General features: G+C 37.1%; 1 protein-coding gene and 1 long non-coding RNA gene across 3 annotated transcripts in view; both read right to left on the bottom strand.

Moving 5' to 3' along the window:
* Positions 1-23,657, bottom strand: part of LOC147004811 (X-linked lymphocyte-regulated protein PM1-like) — a 133,277-nt gene that overhangs the window by 4,682 nt on the left and 104,938 nt on the right. Inside the window, exons 3-5 of the mRNA XM_085838233.1 lie at positions 18,374-18,408; positions 4,475-4,592; positions 3,677-3,776 (exon numbers count right to left, since the gene is read on the bottom strand). Coding sequence (XP_085694359.1) covers positions 3,677-3,776; positions 4,475-4,592; positions 18,374-18,408 — 253 coding nt within the window. The remainder of the gene's footprint in view (positions 1-3,676; positions 3,777-4,474; positions 4,593-18,373; positions 18,409-23,657) is intronic.
* On the bottom strand, positions 14,397-16,710 carry LOC147004814 (uncharacterized). 2 transcript variants are annotated; one of them, XR_015047179.1, is made up of 4 exons: positions 16,646-16,710; positions 15,085-15,210; positions 14,709-14,772; positions 14,397-14,437 (listed from the first exon to the last, which is right to left on the bottom strand). It is a non-coding gene; the product is annotated as an uncharacterized LOC147004814 (long non-coding RNA). The 2 variants fall into 2 exon arrangements; XR_015047180.1 differs by lacking the exon at positions 16,646-16,710 and adding an exon at positions 16,327-16,450.

The following is a 23,657-nucleotide window of genomic DNA, read 5'->3' as shown; positions in this document are numbered from 1 at the left end:
TCTAGCTGCACATGTATCAAAAGATGGCCTAGTCGGCCATCACTGGAAAGAGAGGCCCATTGGACTTGCAAACTTTATATGCCCCAGTACAGGGGAATGCCAGGGCCAAAATGTGTGAATGGGTGGATAGGGGAGTTGGTGGGGGAGTGTATTGGGGACCTGTTGTATAGCATTGGAAATGTAAATGAGGAAAATACCTAATAAAATTAATTATTCTAAAAAAAAAAAGAAAAATTAACAGCATCCACACTCCAACTCTGCTTTAAAATCTCACAGGGAAACATACATACTCATCAAAATTTATACATACCTACTTTTTCAAAGATTGATATTAAAACTTGAAAAAGATTATAAGCAAAATTTATAAGAATGCCATGATACATTTCTTTGAGATATAAGCTCCCAAAGTATCTTTTTTATTGGTTATTTTCTTAATTTACATTTCAAATGCTATCTCAAAATTCCTCTATACCCTCCCCCTTCCATGTTCCCCAACCCACCCACTTCCACTTCCTGGCCCTGGGGCATATAATCTTCCCAAGACCAAAGGCCAGTGCCTGGCAAATACAGAAGTGGATGCTCACATACATCTAATGGATGGAACACAGGGCACCCAGTGGAGGAGCTAGAGAAAGTACCCAAGGAGCTGAAGGGGTCTGCACCATATAGGAGGGACAATAATATGAACTAACCAAAGTATCCTTTAAAATAATTTTTTGTTTGCATTTATAGAACAGAATATTCCCTAAATATCTACTGTGTTCCTGGACTGAGACATGGAGTAGTAGCAGGATTAAAACCTCTATGTAAGGCTCAAAATCTAGCAAAATTTTATTTGAAGACTGGATATTCTGTCTGACATCTACTATAATTTCCATTTCTACTCAAGAAATAAAGTTTTATTTAAAACAATCTAGAAAATATGAAATCTTTAACATTTAAATACAGAAGTGTGTAAATATTATTATTCTACAGGGCTGTTTACAATTTTATGTCAGAAGATCATGTAAGTGAAAGAGATTAAAATAAAAACTATCCAATAAAGATTGTTTCAACATTACATCTGTCAGTGAGGCATAAGGGCAGTCAGAGAGCTTGATTAAATAATGCTTGCAACTGGGATCAAGTTGAATAGGTCAGCTTCTCCAAATATTTCAGGGTTGGTGAGAAATTAGAACTACTAATAAATGAAGAGTGACTGACATTAAATTAATGGTGACTTTAAAGCTTCTGGGGCCTTGAACTCATCAGTTGAATTTATCCTCAATAAGAGTAACAGCAAAGAGGAATCCATGCAATTCGAGGCAGCACGCTTGCAGTAAAACCAACTACTGACAAAAACAGCAGAGAATATTTCACTGGGATTTAGAAAATAAGTTTGATGAATTAGAGGAGCCATGGCTAAAATTGTAGAAATAATAACCATGGCAATCTTGCACCAGTGCACAGTTGAAATACTTTGAAAGTCTCAAGGCCATTTTTAAGTGCTAAGAGAGCACCTGGCTCTATGGAGAAAATTGAAAGAGAATATTGAGTAGTAATTTTGCTTAAGAAAATATTGGAGTAAAGACAGCCATTATTAAGAAATATAACTGAATCTGAAGTTTGTGGCATCACTTGAAAGTCAAAGCACGTTATTTCCAAATCACTTACTCCTTTTCCTATCATCCTCTATGTTTCCTCACATCCTACGCACGTGGTGCTCAGATGGTTCCCTTTGCCTACACGGCATAATCATATTCTAAGTTTTTATGTATAAATAAATCACATTCATCTTGAAAAAATAAAATAAAGTTTGAGTTAGAATAATCACAAGATCATGAATAGTCTTGATCACTTAAAGATACCCTGCCTCAAAATAAAGTGTAAACAGATGCCTGGGGACAAAGTTTAGTGGTAGATTGGTTTTCTCTATGTTCCAATCTCAAGTAACACAGGGAAGTGGTAATATAAATTTCTCTTTGTGTTCTTTTTTTTAATATTTTTTATTACGTATTTTCCTCAATTACATTTCCAATGCTATCCCAAAAGTCCCCGATACCCTCCCCCCTTTGTATTCTTTATGTTGGTACACAACCATGGTAATTTGCATTTTAAAAAATTCAGAGAAGCCCATTACATCTTTTCTCCTTGGGCTACTACATTCTTATTTTGTCCTTTATTCACTGTGATCAGTTTAACCTCACATTTCCACTCAAATCATCCTGATTAAGTACAATGATATCCACTTTGTGAAGTTTCCCTTTAAAAAACATACACGTGCATACATATGGAGACAAAGGATTAATATTGGGTGTCTTCTTTGGTTGCACCCTACTGTTTGGGAGACAGGATCTGACTGAACCTAGAACTCATCCATTAGGCTATACCTGGTGGCTAGGAAGCTCTGGGAATCTTCTTATCTCTGAACTAAATCTGAGTTTGGTGGTTCTAAAATGCTCACCACCACATGAACTTTTATTGTTGTGGTGGTTTGTTTTTAGTTTTGCTAGTTTGTTGTTGTTGTTGTTGATGTTTTTGTTGTTGTTGTTCGTGGTGGTGGTAGTGTTGTTGGTGGTGGTGGTGTGTACATGCATGCCTATGCAGGGAATATAAGTTTGGGTCTCCATGCCTACACAGGAGAAAGATTACAACTAAACCACCTTCTAGCTCTGCAAATCTATTTTCTTTGGCCCATTAGCAGCATATGACACAGTTAGTGAACTTTTCTTCCTTAAAAGTTTTCCTTCACTCATGGTAATTTTCTTTCTACCAATTGTTCTCTTCCCTTACTGGTTCCCTCTTACCCCGCCCCTTGCCCCATGCAGAATTACAAATATTGAAGTACTCTAGGGCTCTGTCTTTAGACTCCTCATTTACACAGATGATCACTCCCCCTTGAAATTTCATCCAGAGTTCAAGGTTTAAAAATTGCCTTCAATTGGAGTATTTATTTATTTTTATCTTTAGTTCCTATCTCTTTTCTGAACTGACTCATAATGGCAGCTTCCTCAATGCCTTCTCAGGCAGGAAAGGATCTCCTGTTCCTTTGAAATTTAATACTTCCCAAACTATTAACCAATCAAATAAAAAATTAGTTAATATGCTCATCATCTTAGATCTTACTTGGAAACCATGTGATGACTACAGTCATTGGTACAGTAATGGAGAGATGATCTAAGATAGTTTGGTGGTATTCTTCCACAGGAATATTCTGCTAGGGATGTTGAGACAGCCTGATGGAAACAGGTTGTTTCCATCCACTGTTGTTACTAAATTTGTACTAAGTTATGATTGTAAGAACTGATTTACCAGTTTGAGTTGGCTTTCTAATATTAACAACAGAGTCCAGATGACACCAGTAAGTAAGCTTTCTCTCTCCTTTCAACTGTACCTGAGGCTGACATATTGTGCTTCCTTTTGTAGAAACTGGTAATCCTCTCTTCATCTTTCAGCAACAGTCTGCCTCTTGAAAATTTATGATCTGGTCTACCATAAAATACCTAGTAATTTTCATTGATATAGTATGTGATCATACTTCTCTGGTTTACAATTCAGTAGAACTAGAACAGAACCAAGGCTAGATAGATAATGAAACTTAATTTAGTTTCATGTGCCCAACACAAGGCTAGTTTCTCCATTCCTACTTGAGACTTAGTTATGCTAGGTTAATTATAAAGGTAGTTATGATACCAACCACTGATTTCTCTTGTTCTTCATTGAATTTCTGGACATCCATATCAAACTTCTGAAATGTAGTTATATACTGCTCACAAAATTTGTTGTTGATCTTCTTTCTGTAAATCAAAGTAATGAAAACAGTCACATTTCATACCAACATGAAAAAGAACACTCAGAACAAATTAAATTGACCATTTCATACTATAAAAAGAAAAACAGCAGTACAAAATTATCTAATTGGAAATCATTATAGTTTTTTTTCCCAAACAGATTATCAGAGAAGTCTTCTTTTTTGTTTTAGCTTTTCAAAATTAATGATGTTTTTAATATATATATGTCTTTTTTAAAAGAAAATTAATTGTATTTCAAAGTCGTTTTTTCATTATTTTCTGCCAAGTATAAGGTCTAATTTATTTTTCCCATATTGACTCAATTAAGACTGAGAGCAAAACATGAGTCAATTAACATATACAAATTGCCTGCATATATAATTGATCCTTTTCCATATTGTTAAACATAATAAACCACAAATTACATTTCTAAGACTTTGCGAAAAGACTTCTGTATTTCCACAATGAATGTAAATCAAAATTTAAAATCTCATTAACAGTTACTTAAAGTAAAAAATTTTCACAGGTATCTAAGAATTAGATTTAGTTTCATGAAGGCATGAAGTTATAGGGTTACCTGCTTAGACAAAATCAAAGCCACACATTTTTACTAAAGGCTCAGACATGAATTTTTTTTTTAAATTTCAGCCACATAAAAATTTTAAAATGATACAAATGTGACCCTACAAAACTAACAACTCTACCTCTCCTGTTTGTTCGTTTTCCAAAGTTGTTCTAATTTCTGGTTGCTGTCTTTGAATGAATCTTTGATATAAGTTTCTATGCGTTTTCTCTTTATGTGAAGCATCTGGTTAATGTCACCTATATTAAAAAGAAAGTATCATGTTGAAGAAACTTTAGTTGATTCTATGTATTCAGGTAAATATAAATATAGATAAAATTCATTCAGTAATTCCAAGGAAACTTAAAATTTTTTCTTTTTCCTTTTTTTTTAGAATAATTTTAATTGGTATTTTCCTCAATTACATTTCCAATGCTATACCAAAATTCCCCCATACCCTCTCCCCCCACTCCCCTACCCACCCACTCCCACTTTTTGGCCCTGGCATTCCTCTGTACTGGGGCATATAAAGTTTGCAAGTCCAATGGGCCTCTCCTTCCATTGATGGCCAACTAGGCCATCTTTTGATACATGTGCAGCTAGAGTCAAGAGCTCTGGGGTACTGGTTAGTTCATAATGTTGTTCCACCTATAGGGTTGCAGATCCCTTTAGCTCCTTGGGTACTTTCTCTAGCTCCTCCATTGAGGTCCATGTACTCCATCCAATAGCTGACTGTGAGCATCCACTTTGGTGTTTGCTAGACCCCGGCATAGTCTCACAAGAGACAGCTATATCTGGGTTCTTTCAGAAAAATCTTGTTAGTGTATGCAATGGTGTCAGCGTTTGGAAGCTGATTATGGGATGGATCCCCAGATATAGCAGTCTCTAGATGGTCCATCATTTCGTCACAGCTCTAAACTTTGTCTCTGTTACTCCATGGGTGTTTTGTTCCCAATTCTAAGAAGGGGCAAAGTGTCCATACTTTGGTCTTCGTTCTTCTTGAGTTTCATGTGTTTAGCAAATTGTATCTTATATCTCGGGTATCCTAAGTTTCTGGGCTAATATCCACTTATCAGTGAGTACATATTGTGTGAGTTCCTTTGTGATTGGGTTACCTCACTCAGGATGATGCCCTCCAGGTCCATCCATTTGTCTAGGAATTTCATAAATTCTTTTTTTAATATCTGAGTAGTACTCCATTGTGTAAATGTACCACATTTTCTGTATCCATTCCTCTGTTGAGGGACATCTGGGTTCTTTCCAGCTTCTGGCTATTATAAATAACGCTGCTATGAACATAGTGGAGCATGTGTCCTTCTTACGGGTTAGGACATCTTCTGGATATATGCCCAGGAGAGATATTGTGGGTTCCTCCGGTAGTACTATGTCCAGTTTTCTTAGGAACCACCAGACTGATTTCCAAAGTGGTTGTACAAGCTTGCAATCCCACCAACAATGGAGGAGTGTTCCTCTTTCTCCACATCCTAGCCAGCATCTGCTGTCACCTGAATTTTTGATCTTAGCCATTCTGACTGGTGTGAGGTGGAATCTCAGGGTTGTTTTGATTTGCATTTCCCTGATGATTAAGGATGTTGAATATTTTTTCAGGTGCTTCTCTGCCATTCGGTATTCCTCAGGTGAGAAATCTTTGTTCAGCTCTGAGCCCCATTTTTTAATGGGGTTATTAGATTTTCTGGAGTCCACCTTCTTGAGTTCTTTATATATATATTTAGATATTAGTCCCCTATCTGATTTAGGATAGGTAAAGATCCTTTCCCAATCTGTTGGTGGTCTTTTTGTCTTATGCCTTGCAGAAGCTTTGCAACTTTTTGAGGTCCCATTTATCAATTCTCGATCTTACAGCACAAGCCATTGCTGTTCTATTCAGGAATTTTACCCCTGTATCCATATCTTCGAGGCTTTTCCCTACTTTCTCCTCTATAAGTTTCAGTGTCTCTGGTTATATGTGGAGTTCCTTAATCCACTTAGATTTGACCTTAATACAAGGAGATAGGAATGGATCAACTCGCATTCTTCTACATGATAACTGCCAGTTGTGTAGGCACCATTTGTTGAAAATATTGTCTTTTTTCCACTGGATGGTTTTAGCTCCCTTGTCAAAGATCAAGTGACCATAGGTGTGTGGGTTCATCTCTGGGTCTTCAATTCTGTTCCATTGGTCGACTTGTCTGTGGCTTTACCAGTACCACACAGTTTTTATCACAATTGCTCTGTAGTACAGCTTGAGGTCAGGCATGGTGATTCCACCAGAGGTTCTTTTATCCTTGAGAAGAGTTTTTGCTACCCTAGGTTTTTTGTTATTCCAGATGAATCTGCGATTGCCCTTTCTAATTCGTTGAAGAATTGAGTTGGAATTTTGATGGGGATTGCATTGAATCTGTAGATTGCTTTCGGCAAGATAGCCATTTTTACTATATTGATCCTGCCAATCCATGAGCATGGGAGATCTTTCCATCTTCTGAGAGAACTTCTTTAATTTCTTTCTTCAGAGACTTGACATTCTTATCATACAGATCTTTCACTTCCTTAATTAGACTCACGCCAAGGTATTTTATATTATTTGTGACTATTGAGAAGGGTGTTGTTTCCCTAATTCCTTTCTCAGCCTCTTTATCTTTTGTGTACAGAAAGGCCATTGCCTTATTTGAGCTAATTTTATATCCAGCTACTTCACTGAAGTTGTTTATTGGGCTTAGGTGGTCTCTGGTGGAATTTTCAGGGTCACTTATATTTATCATCTGCAAAAAGTGATATTTTGACTTCTTCCCTTCCAATTTGTATCCCCTTGATCTCCTTTTGTGGTGTAATTGCTCTGGCTAGGACTTCAAGTACAATGTTAAATCGGTAGGGAGAGAGTGGACAGCCTTGTCTAGTCCCTGATTTTAGTGGGATTGCTTCCAACAGGAAACTTAAAATTAAATTGAGAGATATCACCAACATGCTTCATACTTTAGAATACTTAGGTTTTTGTATTTTCAGATGAAGGATGTTCAACCAGTGAAATCTAGAGAAATGTTCCACAACACAGAAAATTCCACTTCCATTTATTTTGAATAAGAAATATCTAATCTAATCTGAATTTTGATTTCTGTAAGGAAATAATTTTATACTTCAATAACAGCTGTCAAAAGAACAAATGCATAAAACAAAGGATCAAAGGTGGGCTTTAATTTCTTCATGGGGAATCACTTTAATCAAGGCTAATTCTTAACTAAATCTATAAAAGATGATGCAATTGAAAGAACACACTTGACTGTGTAATTGTTAAAACTCATTATTTAAAATATTCTGTTTAAAATGAGAGGGCAGCCAAGCATATTGGTTCACAATTTCAATCCTAGTACAATGGAGGCGGAGGCAAGCAGATCTCTGTGAGTTCCAGGTTAGCCTGGTGGAGATAATAAGTTCCAGGACAGCCAGAGCTACAAAATGAGACCCTGTCACAAAAAAATCCACCCCCCAACAAAAGAAAACCAAGAGGGTAGCTGGAAAGAAGAATAAATAGTTAAGAGTGGCTGCTCTTTCATAAGACATGGGTTTGATTCCTAGCATCTACATGATATTCACAAACATCTCCAACTCCAGTTACAGTAGATGTGATGCCCTGTTCTAAATTCTGCAGGCACCAGGTACATATGTATATGACTCAAAGACATACGTACAGGTAAAACACCTATATACATAAAAATTGATAAAAATGTTAAAATTCTATGTTTAAAAAAAGAATCCCCAAGTTTTTAAAATCTAATAAAATTATTTTTAAGAGTATAGTCAATTATACTTCAGAACATATCTTTTACAAAAACACTTGAAGCACATTTTTGTAGGACATTCTCATCAGAAACTACTGCAGTTCATAAAAATTGTAATACTTCAGAAAATTTTTAGTACCTTTCTAGCATACATAGTTAGCTTTCAATAATTAGGATGAAGCTATATTATGGTGTACATGTTTAATACTCTCAACATATATAGTAATATATAACACAGATTATTACATGATTGTTATGCCTCCTCCAAATAGAGCAAATCCTTCAGTTATAAAAATGATTTGATCAAATGTGTAACCTTAAAAAGCCAAATATTATTTTTCTTAAATGTAATATTGTTTCATGGGGGTAGAGAGATAGCTCAGCAGTTAAGAGCACTTGCTGCTTTTTGCAAAGGACCTAGGTTTGGTGTCTAGCACGCACATGGTGGATCACAACTATCTGAGTCTCTAGTTCCAAGGTATCTGAAATGATCATCTGATATCTATGGGCAACAGGCACATATGTGGTGCACATATACACCTGTAAGCAAAACACTAATACACATAAATAAGTCTAAAAATAGGTATTAATAGCATTGTTCCTAAGCCATGTAAGACGTTTTGGGTCTATGATCCTAGTCTAGGAAGCTTAAGCAGGAGATTTCCAGTGTAAAAGACAACATAGGTTACATAGCAAAATTCAGGCCAGCCTGAACTACATAGTGAGACCATACCTCAAAGACAAATTATTATCTTCTAAGAAAGCTCATGCAACATTCAATTACATATAATATTTAAAAAGTAATAAAGGTTACATTACAGAATTCAGTTTTGCACTGTGCCATATAAAGAAAGAAGCACAGAGGAGTCCTAGAAAAGAAACTGACTTAATATAAAATTAACACTGGGTCAATGAAAAACTGTTGCATGTACAGAATTTTGTATATATATATATACACATATCACTTAGCTTTGAATACATGGAACTGTAAAAAAGTTTACATCATTGTTTTTCCTCTAAAAATCCCTTCAAAGCAGTTATAAAGATACCTCAGTAGTTAAGAGGGTTTACTGTGAAAGGAGGAGGTTCGCAAATTTGAATCTAGCACCTATCTAGAAAACCAACCATGGATGGTTGCTTCTACAATAGCAGCACTGTGGTAGGCAGAGTGAGAATTGCTAGGACTTGCTGGCTGCTTGTCTAGCTGCATGTTCAGTGACAGAGCCTGTCTTAAGGGAAAAAGGTGGAAAGTAATAGAGCAACACCCAACATCCTCCTCTGCCCTCCACATGAGTATATATGCACCACAGACACAAACATACAAAAAAATAAAAATTAAGTTTCATTAATTTCACACCTGTTCAAAAAGCTCCATTTTCACTTTCTGTACCACAGGAAAAAAATAAGTCCACGATGTTAAATCAAAAATATTTGCAAGAGTCTGTGTCATGAGTAGACCTCGGGTACTGACTCTGCACATAGTCCCACAACTCCCAGAGGAAGCACAACTCTCAGGTGCTCTAACACTCCCAGGATCACAGGAAAGGCCCCATCACCAGGAGTAACAGAGTCCCCAAGGATCCAGGGACACAGGAACCACTGCCTGGCCACTGGCATGGATTCCTTCCCTTCTGAACCTGCACCTGGAGCAGACCAGGGGTGCTGGCTCTACACCCACTCTTAAAACACCCAGAAGGAGACAGACTCCCAGGTATTCTGAAATGTCCAAGATCACAGGATCACAGAGGAAGCTTGACTCCCAGGAGATGAGACACACCCAGGAACACTGGAGTCCTGATAGAAGATCACAGCTCAGGGCACAACATCTTTCCCAAGACCCTGTGTATCTGAGACCCCACAAGAACCAGGGAAACAAAACACCCTCCCAGACAGAGGCACGGGTTCCTTGCAGCTTGCAACTATGTCCAGAGAAAACCTACGGCCCTGGCAGCCCACCAAATCTTGCAACACCCAGAGGAAACTTAACGCCCAGGAGCTCTGACACAGCAGGATCTCAGGAGATTGGTCACACCAGGATTTCAGGATCCAAGAGGCAGCTGGACTCTGATGAGTTCTGACACAACCAGGATTACAGGAGGGACAGGATCCAGACAGAGACAGCAAGGGAAGGTAGCACCAAAGAAAATGAGATGGCTAGAGGTAAGCACAATAATATAAGCAATAGAAAACAAGACTAGTTGGCATCATCAGAACCCAGTTTGGCCACCACAGCAAGTCTTGGATACCCCAACAAATTGGAAAAGAAAGATTCAGATTCAAAATCACATATCATGATGATAATAGAGGACTTTAAGAACAAATATACCTCCCTTAAAGAAATACAGGAGAACACAGGTAAACAGCTAGAAGCCCTTAAAGAGGAAACATAAAAATCCCTTAAAGAGTTACAGGACACTGCAAAGACAGGCCCATTGGATTTGCAAACTTTATACGTCCCAGTACAGGGGAACCCCAGGGCCAAAAAGGGGAAGTGGGTGGGTAGGGGATTGGGGGGGTGGGTATGGGGGACTTTTGGGATTGCATTGAAAATGAAAACGAGGAAAATACCTAATTAAAAAAAAAGAAAAAAAAAGAGTTACAGGAAAACACAATCAAACAGGTGAAGGAATTGAAAAAAACCATCTAGGATCTAAAAATGGAAATAGAGACAACAAAGAAAGTATAAAGAGAGATGGCCCTGGAGAAAGAAAACCTAGGTGACATAGATGCAAGCATCTCCAACAGAAAAGAAGAGATAGAATAGAGAATCTCAGGTACAAAAGATACCATAGTCAACATTGACAGAACAGTTAATGAAAATGCAAAATGCAAAAATCCCCTAACCAAAACATCCAGGAAATCCAGGACACAATGAGAAGACAAAATCTAAGGATAATAGGTACAGAAGAGAGAGAAGATTCCCAAGTCAAAGGGCCAGTAAATATATTCAACAAAAGTATAGAAGAAAACTTCACAAACCTAAAGAAAGAGATGCCCATTAACATACAAGAAGCCTACAGAACTCCAAATAGACTGGAGCAGAAAATAAATTCCTCCCAACACATAATAATCAGAATAACAAATGCACTAAATAAAGATAGAATATTAAAAGCAGTTAGGGAAAAAGGTCAAGTAACATATAAAGGCAGACCTATTAGAATTATACCATACTTCTCACCAGAGACTATGAAAGCCAGAAGATCCTGGAAAGATGTTATACAGACGCTAAGCGAACACAAATGCCAGCCCAGGCTACTATACCCAGTCAAACTCTCAATTACCATAGATGGAGAAACCAAAGTATTCCATGACAAAACCAAATTTAAACAATATCTTTCCAAGAATCCAGCCCTTCAAAAAAAATAGATGGAGAACTATAACACAAGGAGGGAAACTACACCATAGAAAAAGCAAGAAAGAAATCTTTCAACAAACCCCAAAGAAGATAGCCACACAAACATAATACCACCTCTTACAACAAAGGTAACAGGAAATACCCAACAGTCACTGGTCTTTAATATCTCTTAATATCAATGGACTCAATTCCCCAGTAAAAAGACATAGAGTAATAGACTGGATACATAAAGAGAACTCAGGATTTTGTTGCATACAGGAAACCCACCTCAGTGACAGAGACAGACACTACCTCAGACTAAAAGGCTGGAAAAATTTTTCCAAGCAAATATTTCCAGGAATAAAGCTGTAATTGCCTATTCTCCTATGAATTAAAATCAACTTACAACCAAAAGTAGTATTTTTTTTAAGATAACGAATATCACGTCATACTTGTCAAAGGATAAATCAACAAAGATGAACTCACAATTCTGAACATCTATGCTGCATATTCAAGTGCACCCAAATCCATAAAAGAAACTTTACTAATGCTCAAAGTACATATTGTACCCACATAATAACAGTGGGAGACTTCAACACCCCACTCTAAGCAACAGACAGATCCTGGAAAGAGAAACAAAAAAGAGACACTATGAAACTAACAGAAGTTATGAAAAAAATCGATTTAACAGTGATCTATATCTATGGATATCTATAGAACATTTTATCCTAAACCAAAAGAATATTCCTTCTTCTCAGCACCTCATGATGCCTTCTCCAAAACTGACCATATAATGGGTCACAAAACAGATTTCAACAGATATAAAAATATTTATACAAACCCATCTATCCTATAAAGTCACCACAGAATAAGGCTGATCTTCAATAATAATATAAATAATAGAAAACCCATATATACGTGGAAGGTGAACAACAATCTACTCAATGATAACTCTGTCAAGGAAGAAATTAAGAAAGAAATTAAAGACTTTTTAGAGTTTAATGAAAATGAAGCTACAAGATATCCAAACTTATGGAACACAATGAAAGCATTCCTAAGAGGAAAACTCATAGCTCCGAGGGCCTTGCAAAAGAAACTGGAGAGAGCATACACTAGCAGCCTGGCAGCACACATAAAAGTTCTAAAACAAATGGAAGCAAATTCACCCAAGAGGAGTAGAAGGCAGGAAATAATCAAACTCAGGGCTGAAATCAACCAAGTGGAAACAAAAAGAACTATACAAAGAATCAACCAAACCAGGAGCTGGTTCTTTGAGAAAATCCACAGGATAGATAAACCCTAAGCCAGACTAAAGAGAGGGCACAGAGTCAGTACCCAAATTAACAAAACCAGAAATGAAAAGGGAGACATAACAACAGAAACTAAGGAAATCCAAAAAAAATCATCAAATCCTACTTCAAAAGCCTATACTCAACAAAACTGGAAAATCTGGATGAAATGGACAATTATCTAGACTGATATCAGGTATCCAATTTAAATGAGGATCAGATAATTCCTGTAAAAACTCCCATAACCCCTAAAGAAATAGAAGCAGTCATTAATAGTCTCCCAATCAAAAAATGTCCAGGACCTGATGGGTTTAGTACAGAATTCTATCAGACCTTCAAAGAAGACCTAATACTAACACTCTTCAAACCATTATGCAAAATCAAAAGAGAAGGAACACTATCAATTTGTTCTCCGAAGCCACAATTACACTTATACCCAAAGCATACAAAGACCCAATGAAGAAAGGAAACTTCAGACCAATTTCACTTATGAATATTGATGCAAAAATACTTAATAACATTCTGGTAAACCCAATCCAAAATCCAGGATATCGAAAAACTGTTTTCAACAATAAAAGAATTTCAGGGGGAATCATCCCCGACCTCAAGCTGTATTATAGAGAAATAGTGATAAAAATGTATGGTAATGGTACAGAGACAATGACTTCATGAAATTCACAGGCAAATGGATGGATCTAAAATATATCATCCTGTGTGAGGTAACCCAATCCCAAAAGAACAAACATGGTATTCACTCACTGATAAGTGGATATTAGCCTAAAAGCTCAGAATACCCAAAATGTAATTCACAGACCACATAAAGATCAAGAAGAAGGAAGAGGAAAGTGTGGGTGTTTCAGTCCTTCTTAGAATGGGGGACAAAATACTCCTAGGAGGAAATATGGAGACAAACTGCAGAGCAGAGACTGAAGGAATAAAAATCTAGAGTCTGCCCAACCTGTGGATCCATCCCATATACAGACACCAAACCCAGTCACGATTGTGGATGCCAACAAGTGCTTGCTGACAGGAGCCTAATATGGCTGTCTTCTGAGAGGCTCTGCCAGAGCTTAGCAAGAACAGAGGCTGATGCTCACAGCCAATCATCAGACTGATCATGGGGTCCCCAGTGGAGGAGTTAGAGGAAGGACTGAAAGAGCTGAAGGGTTTGCAACCTTATAGGAAAAACAACAATATGAACCAACCAGACCCCCCCATCCCCTCAAAGCATCCAGGGACTAAGCTACCAACCAAAGAGGGGAACCTATGGCTCCAGCTGCATATATAGCAGAGGATGTTCTTGTCAGACATCAGTGGGACGAGAGGTCCTTGGTCCTGTGAAGGCTCGAAGCCCCAGTGTAGGCAAATGCCAGGGTGGGGAGGTGGGAGTGGGTGGGGGAACACCCTCATAGAATCACATGGAGGGCTAATGGAATAGGGAGTTTCTGGGATGAAACCAGGAAAGAGTTAATATTTGAAATGTAAATAAAGATAATATTGAATAAAAATAAATAAATAAATAAAAGTAATTAAAATAAAAATATTCACATAATGCTATATATAAATCATAATAAGTCATTCAGATGTCATATAGTATATTAACTAATATTTCCTAATATGTAAATTATGTTAATACTATATAGTTATTAACAAATTATATATCCAAAAAAGTACCTTCAAATTTTCCCAGGATATTTTGTATTGTAGATCTGTGAAGAAAGTAAAGTTTTAAAAAGTAAGGATTTGGGGGATACTGTTTGATGTCTCAGCTTTTGTCCTATAATCAGGACGATGAGAGTTTGACCCACAGAACTACACCCTCCAAGAAAACCATTCAAATTAAGGATTAATCTTACGGAAATATTGTTTATAATATATATCATATTCTAATTATTAATATAGATTACTTGCTATACAATCAATTAAAGTTTTCTGGAAGTACTTACACTAAGAAGGAAATAATAAGTTTGAAAATATTACCGTATATCTCCAACTCTTTCTTCAGGATTTGCATTCCCATCATCATGAGTTACTGGATTCTGTACTGGGTTGGTAACAAAACGAGATATTAAAACAATTACTTTATTTTGCAAAGTTTAATGAAACACTTTGTGATCATTCAGGCATAGTGCCAACATTAGGTTTTAAAGCAGATCTATGATTTGTCTAGAAGTTAAAAAAAATCAAGTAATGTCTAATTGTCATCTAAAAATATGTTTTAAGCTATTTATTTACATGTTGTGATTAAAGACAAGAGATGCAATATGAGATTTTCAATCTCCATTACAAGCCTAAGAAGAATAGCTGAGAAAAAAAGGAAGTGTAACATCAATGCCCAACATTAGATATCTGGTACCTTCAATAAGGTCCAATTCTGGAGCATTCCCATCTTGCTGTTCATCACTTGACATGTTCGAGCTTTCCATTGGTGTCTCGAGAGACTATTCAAAATGCTGCCTTTCCACTAAGAAACTTACGTTTTCTGATTTAGAATAAAAAGAAATCTTTTCAAGCCATTTGAATCCAAAAAATCACTTAAACTAATAAAATTGAAATATAAAATAACATTAAGGAATGATTTTTTAAAAACAGCACTTCATAATTGCATAAAGAGTTTAAAGATAAAACCATATTTCTATTACCCTCTGATTTAATACTAAAGACCTTAAACATGGAACAGAATAGTTGGCTTCAAAGATAGCCATTAATAACCTAAACTTTAATATGTACACATTTTAAAAAAGAATCATTTAGGTTGAATAAAGTATATTGGGCTTCCTCACTATAAAGGAATAAGAGTTTGTTATTTTTCAGTTTAAATCTCTCTCTCTCTCTCTCTCTCTCTCTCTTTCTCTCTCTCTCTCATAAACACACATACACACACACACACACACACACACACACTATGATGGCTTTAACAGTGACTTCAAGTGGGTTTATATCTAATCATAGGAGGATCTGCATTTTGGTCCCATTCCTGCTAGGTTTTCTATAAATTTGAGCAAATGTGCCTGCATCTCAATCTCCAAATAAATTCATAGTTGCTATTATCACAAGCAAGCTCCTCAATCTTTTTCATCGCAATACAAATCTAAAGCAAATCTAAAATATAAAGTTCTGCCTGGCTGGACACATATTTTACTGCTACAGCATGAAGCTCTGGGTTCAAACTTCAACAACGAAAAAACAAACAAAAATTTAAAAATAAAAAATTAAAAAGGCATATTTCCTCAGGCCCCAGTACATTTGTATGAGGACATCAGTTTGAAGGCGAATCCAAGCTGCACATGAGGTATCAGACACTCTGAGATACAGAGTTAGCGCTCACTTCCCTAAACCAAAACAACACACAAATAAACACAGCCTGTCCTGAATTATGTCTGAAGTCCCAGTACTTCTGAGGCTGAGGGGAGTCTCTGGATTTGGAGGCAGTTTGGAGCCTAAATATACAAATTTTGGCAATCTGGCCTTTCAACACCAGGTAGAGGAAAATGAAGACTGGTCTTCAGTTTGTTTTTAATCTATTCCTGGCCGGCAGCAGCAGCACAGAAAAGGTTCTAGTCTGTTTCCACCACTAACTGACTTCCAGTTTACTCACACCTCACATCCCCAGGCCCCCGAGCAGACTTTCAGGCTCTCCAATTCCCTGGCCTTCCTGCTTTCTGCTAGGTGCTGTCTGTTCAGACTCCTGCCCTTAGCGAAGTTCTCCGTTTTTCTCCACAGAGGCCTAGGTGGGTAAAGTCGATTGTGAACCCGGAAGTAGTACCATCCCGAGTCCAGTGAGCGTAACCTCCTCTCCTTACTCCCGAAGTAACACCTCTGCCCCTGCACCTTCACCTCACCCGGACCCCCACCTGAACCAGTATTAACCATCTTTCAGCAGGTCACTGACTCCCTCCACAGAGACTTCTCCCTACCATGCTTCCTCACGAACTTCGCTTCCTCGAGAACTCGACTTGGCGGCCACCACAAAGCATACTGGGTAACAGGGTTGGGACAGCGCGAAAACAGTCTCAGCCAAGCGCCTTGCTGATTGGCTGTGCTTGCACATGCGTACTAAGGGTGGGTGAGGCCATATCTGTCTTCTGTCATCGAAGCAGCAAAAAGGCAGTATTTTAGCTGCCACTACTACCCAGAGACTTTCCATTTTCCAAGTTTGTAATACTAACTCGAAAGTTAAAATAAATTGAACCCCCCAAAAGACTTTCCTACTTTGTTTCAGTTGAAGGGGCTGTTGTGTGTAATTCTACATTGTTTCATTTATTTAACTAATGTGTTTTTGTATGTTTGTATTTATACAACATGCATGTCTGGTGCATGTCTGGAAATAGAATTAAAAATGGCTGTGAGCCATTATGTGGGTCCTAGATACAAAACCTTGGTTCTCTCCAAGAGCAACGAGTGCTCTTAATTTCTCTAAGCCATCTTTCCATCCCTTTCCTGTGTGTGCTTTAAGGTACCCTGGATCATTTCTCTCAATAGGTGTTTTTTTTTTTTTTGGTTTTTTTGTTTATTTTTACTATACAGTGGGCATTATAAAAATATGACACTTTCCTAATATTGTCTATTTCCAGAAAAAGCAAAAAAACAAAAAACATAATTTTAATGGATTTTGTAAATCATAAAAAGAGATTCAGCAAAAATGATGTGTATACATGTCAGTATATGTGTGCATAAGGAGGCCAGAAATAGACATCTGCTGTATTCTCAATCATATTCCTACTTACATTTTTTTTATTTTTTATTTTGTGGGTTTTTTTTTTTTTGGTATTTTGGTTTTTGGTTTTTTGGTTTTTTGAGACAGGCTTTCTCTGTCTAGCCCTGGTTGTCCTGGAACTCACCCTGTAGACCAGGGTGGCCTCAAACACAGAAATCCTCTTGCCTCTGCCTTTCAACTGCTGGGATTAAAGGCATGTGCTACCACTGCTTGTCCCAATTTATATCTTGAGACAGGGTCTCTCTGAATATGCAGCTCACCACTGCCACTAGCCTGGCTAGCCAGCAAGCTGTCTCTACCTACTCAGCACTGGGCTGCAGACTGCATTTTTAAAGTGGATTCTAGGCCCCCACCTTAAGTCCATATACTTTCAAGGTAAGCTCTTTACCAAAAGAGGTATCTCTCTCACCCCTCTGCACAGTTTGTTCTATTGCTGTAGCCAATGTCTCTAACTTTTCTTTTTTCTTTCTTTCTTTTTTTTATTTTTTATTTTTTTTATTTCTGTAATCATGCCTAAGTTTGGGCTCCTAAAATGCTTAATGCTGGTTTTGTTTGTTTCTTTACAACAGCAAATTGGATTGCTTGCTCACTTTACAATTTGCAGTTAATTGGGCAACCTGGACAAACTAACATTTCATTTGCAAGGCTTATTGTTAGGTTTTTTGTTAATTTGTTGGATTGATTGGTCTCTTTTTTTGCCACTGAAGATGAAACTCATAGCTTTTACATGATGCTGTACCACTGAGCTGCAACTTCAGCTAATCATTAGGTCTGAATGTTGGGTGAGAACTCATCTGTATGTGTTTTTAGGAAAAGTACAATTACTGTGAAACCTAAAATTATCCCCCTATACTATAGGGTCTATAGAGACCTGGTGCCCTCTTCTGGTCTCTTCAAACAACAGGCAAATATCTCCAAAAATATATACCTCCAGATTTATCTAACATACTGTCTAGTTCACCTCTGTGAAGAAAGTACAATAAAAAAATTAAAGGTAGAAATATAGCCGACTGGAAGTGTATTTGCCTAGCACACACAAAACTCTACACAGAAACTTCTTTTAATTATTTATAATAAATATATAATGTTTGGTTTGGAACAAATGACATATGCATATAAAATACATGGTGGAAAACCAAAGTGAACCTGTATTATTTACTTTTAAGAATTCATACATGTACACCCCACAGTCCTTTCTTCATAACTCTCCCACTCTTGCTGAGACCCTTCTTTGTCTCAGATGGTCCCCCTCTTATTTTTATGATGTTTCTCATTTTCTTTGTGTGTATATCTGGGAAGATCTCATGCAGGTGGTCCTATTGTTTTGGTTGCTATGTGTTCGTATTCACAAGGTCTCAATGACACCAAGATGGGCTTGAACTCAACATATAGTGAACTCAAATAAGGGGAAACTCCAGTACAAGGAGGGAAATTACACTCTAGAAAAAGCAAGAAAGAAATCTTGCAGCAAACCTCAAAGAAGATAGCAACATGAACAAAATTCCAACTCTAACAACAAAAATAATATGAAGCAACAACGACTTTTTCTTAATATCTCTTAATGTCAGTGGAATCAATTCCACAATAAAAAGACATAGAATAACAGACTGGATATGTAAGCATGACCCAGCATTTTGTTGCATACAAGAAACAAACCTCAGGGAAAAAGACAGACATCACCTCAGAGTAAAAGGCTGGAAAACAATTTTCCAAGCAAATGGTCCCAAGAAACAAGCTGGAGTATCCATTCCAATATCAATAAAATTGACTTTCAACTCAAAGTTATCAAAAAAGACAGAGAGGGATGCTTCATATTCATCAATGTTAAAATTTACCGAGATGAACTCCCAATTCTGAACATCTATGCTCCAAATGTAAGGGAATCCACATTCATAAAAGAAACTTTAGTAAAGATCAAAACATACATTGCACCACACACAATAATATTGGAAGACTTCAACACCACTCTCTCATCAATGGACAGATCCTGGAAACAAAAACTAAAAAGAGACACAGTGAAACTAACAGAAGTTATGAAACAAATGGATTTAATTGATATCTATAGAACTTTTTATCTTAAACCAAAAGGATATCCCTTCTTCTCAGCACCTCATGATGCCTTCTCCAAAACTGACCATATAATCAGTCACAATACATGCCTCAACAGATATAAAAATATTGAAACAATCCCATGCATCCTATCAGATCACCACACATTAAGGCTGATCTTCAATAACAATATAAATAATTGAAAACCCACATACAGGTGGAAGGTGAACCACAATTTACTCAATGATAACTTGATCAAGGAAGAAATAAAGAAAGAAATTAAAGACGTCTTAGAGTTTAATGAAAATGAAGCTACAACATACCCACACTTATGGGACACAATGAAAGCAGTCCTAAGAGGAAAACTCATAGCTCTGAATGCCTCTCAAAAGAAACTAGAGAGAGGATACGGGAGCAGCTTGACAGCACACCTAAAAGCTCTAAAACAAAAGGAAGAAAATTCACCAAAGAGGAGTAGAAGGAAACTCAGGGCTGAAATCAACCAAGTTGAAATAAAAAGATCTATACAAAAAATCAACCAAACCAGGAGCTGGTCCTTTGAGAAAATCAACAAGATAGATAAACCCTTAGCCAAACTAACTACAGGGCACAGGGACAGTATCCATATTAACAAAACCAGAAATGAAAAGGGATACATACCAACAGAAACTTAGGAAATCCAAAACATCTCATCAGATTCCACTACAAAAGCCTATACTCAACAAAACTGGAAAATCTGGATGAATTGGACAATTATCTAGACAGATATCAGATACCAAATTAAAATCAGAATCAGATAAACCCTGGAAATTCTCCCATAACCACTAAAGTGATAGAAACAGTCAGTAATAGTCTCTCATCCAAAACCAGTCCAGGATCTGATGGGTTTAGTAAAGAATTCTATGAGATTTACAAAGAAGACCTAATACCAATACTCTTCAAAATATTATGCAAAATTAAAAGACAAGGAACACTTTTCAATTTGTTCTATGAAGCCAGAATTACAATTATACTCAAACCATATAAAGACACAATGAGGAAAGGAAACTTCAGACCAATTTCCCTTATATTGATGCAAAAATACTCAATAAAATTCTTGCAAACCGAGTCCAAGAATACATTAAAATGATCATCTATCATGATCAAGTAGGTTTCATCCCTGCTATGCAGGGATGGTTTAATATATGGAAATCCATCAACTTAATCTACTATAGAAACAACTCAAAGACAAAAACCACATGACCATCTCAGTAGATACTGAGAAAGTATTTGACAAAATACTACACCCATTCATAATAAATTCTAGAGGAAAGATCAGGAATTCAAGGCCCATAGCTAAACATAATAAAAGCAACAGAAGGCAAACCAATAGCTAGCTAGCATCAAACTAAATGTTGAGAAACTTGAAACAATCCCACTAAAATCAGGGACTAGACAAGGCTGCCCACTTTCTCCCTACCTATTTAATATACTATTTGAATTTCTAGCCAGAGCAATTAGACAACAAAAGGAGAATAAATGAATACAAATTGGAAAGGAAGAAGTCAAAATATCACAATTTCCAGAAGATATGATAGCATGTATCAGTGACCCCCAAAATTACACCAGAGAAATCCTAAACCTGATACACAACTTCAGTGCAGTAGCTGAATATAAAATTAACTCAAACATGTCAGTCGCCTTTCCCTACACAAAAAATAAAGAGGTTGAGATGGAAAAAAGGGATATAACACCCTTCACAATAGTCACAAATAATATAAAATACCTTGGTGTGACACTAACTAAGGAAGTGAAAGATCTGTATGATAAAAACTTCAAGTCTCTGAAGGAAGAAATCAAAGATCTCAGAATATGGAAAGATCTCCCATGCTCATGGATTGGCAGGATTAATATAGTAAAAATGGCTATCTTGCCGAAAGCAATCTACAGATTCAATTCAATCCCCATCATAATTCCAATTCAATTCTTCACTGAGTTAGTAAGGGAAATTTGCGAATTCATCTTTAATAACAAAAAACCCAGGATAATAAAAATTATTCTCAACAATAGAAGAACCTCTGGTGGAATCACCATGCCTGACCTAATGCTGTACTACAGAGCAATTGTAATAAAAACTGTATAATACATGTATAGTGATAGACAGCTAGATAAATGGAATAGAACTGAAGACACAGAAATGAACCCACACACCTAGGGTCTCTTGATCTTTGACAAAGGAGCTAAACCCATCCGAGTGGAAAGAACACAGTATTTTCAACAAATGGTCCTGGATCAATTGGAAGTTAGCATGTAGAAGAATACAAATTGATCCATTCTCATCTCCTGGTACAAAGCTCAAATCTAAGTGTATCAAGGAACTCCACATACAACCAGAGACACTGAAACTTAAAGAGGAGAAAGTGGGGAAGAACCTCAAAGACATGGGCACAGGGGGAAAATTCCTGAACAAAGCAGCAATGGCTTGTGCTGTAAGAATAAGAATAGACAAATGGGACCTCATAAAATTGCAAAGCTTCTGTAAGGCAAAGGAAACTGTCAATAGGACAAAAGGGCAACCAAGAGATTGGGAAAAAAGTCTTTACCAGTCCTAAATCAGATAGGGGACTAATATCTAATATATATAAGGAGCTCAAGAAGCTGGACTGCAGAAAATCAAATAACCTTATTCAAAAATGGGGACAGAGCTAAACAAAGAATTCTCAACTGAAGAATACCTAATGGCTGAGAAGCACCTAAAAAATGTTCAACATCCTTAATCATCAGAAAAATGCAAGTCAAAATAACCCTGAGACTCCACCTCACACCAGTCAGAATGGCTAAGTTCTAAAACTCAAATGAAAGGAGATGCTATCGAGGATGTGGTGAAATAGGAACTCTCCTCAATTGCTGGAGGGATTTCCACTCTGAAAATCAGTTTGGAGTTCCTCAGAAAATTTGACATAGTTCTACTGGTAGATCCAGTAATACTCCTCTTGGGCACATACCCAGAAGATGTTCCAACTTGTAATAAGGACACATGCTTCACTATGTTCATGGCAGCCTTATTTATAATAGCAAGAAGCTGAATAGAACACAGATGTCCCTATTCCGAGGAATGGATACAGAAAATGTGGTACATTTACATAATGGAGTACTACTCAGCTATTAAAAACAATGAATTCATGAAATTCTTAGACAAATGGATGGATCTGGATGATATCTTCCCTAAGTGAGATAACTCAATCACAAAAGAACACACATGATATGCACTCACTGATAAGTGGATATTATCCCAGAAGCTCTGAATAACCAAGATAAAATTTGCAAAACCCATGAAACTGAAGAAGAACGAAGACCAATGTGTGGATATGTTGTTCCTTCTTAGATTGGGGAAAAAATACCCATGGAAGGAGTTACAGAGACAAAGTTTGGAGCTGAGACTGAAGGAATCCAGAGACTGCCTCACTCTGGGATCCATTCCATAAACAACCACCAAACACAGACAGTATTGAAGATGCCAACAAGAGCTTGGGGACAGGAGACTGATATAGCTGTCTCCTGAGAGGATCTACCAGTGCCTGACAAATACAGAAGTGGATGCTCACAAACATCCATTGGACTGAGCACTAGCGTCCCCAATGATGGAGCTAGAGAAAGTACCCAAGGAGCTTAAGGACTTTGCAGCCCCCTAGGGAGAACAACAGTATGAACTAACCATTACCCCCGGAGTTCCCTGGGACTAAAGCACCAATCAAAGAAAACACATGGAGGGACTTATGGCTCCAGGTGCACATGTAGCAGAGAATGGCCTAGTTGGTCATCAATGGGAGGAGAGGCCCTTGGTCCTGTAAAGGTCCTATGCCCCAGTATTGTAGAATGCCTTTGCCAGGAAGTGGGAGTGGGTGTGTTGGGGAGCAGGGGAGAGGGGAGAGGTCAGGGGAATTTTGGAGGGAAAACTAGCAAAGGGGATAACATTTGAAATGTAAATAAAGAAAATATATAATAGAAAAAGAAATGACATAATTTATTTGCAGGTTTTATGAAATAAATTCATGTTTTGCTAACATATTATAGGAAGTGCATATATATATGTATATATATATGAACTGCATATATATATATATATATATATGTACTTCCCCTTACCATCTCCTCCATGTATCCCCTTTATCTTGTTCCTCTCC

Source organism: Mus caroli, unplaced genomic scaffold (assembly GCF_978045245.1).
Source record: "Mus caroli unplaced genomic scaffold, Mus_caroli_1 scaffold_5, whole genome shotgun sequence".
In the NCBI taxonomy this organism is placed as follows: Eukaryota; Metazoa; Chordata; class Mammalia; order Rodentia; family Muridae; genus Mus; species Mus caroli.
Note: the sequence above shows the minus strand (reverse complement) of the source record. Positions and strands in the feature narration are given on the sequence as shown.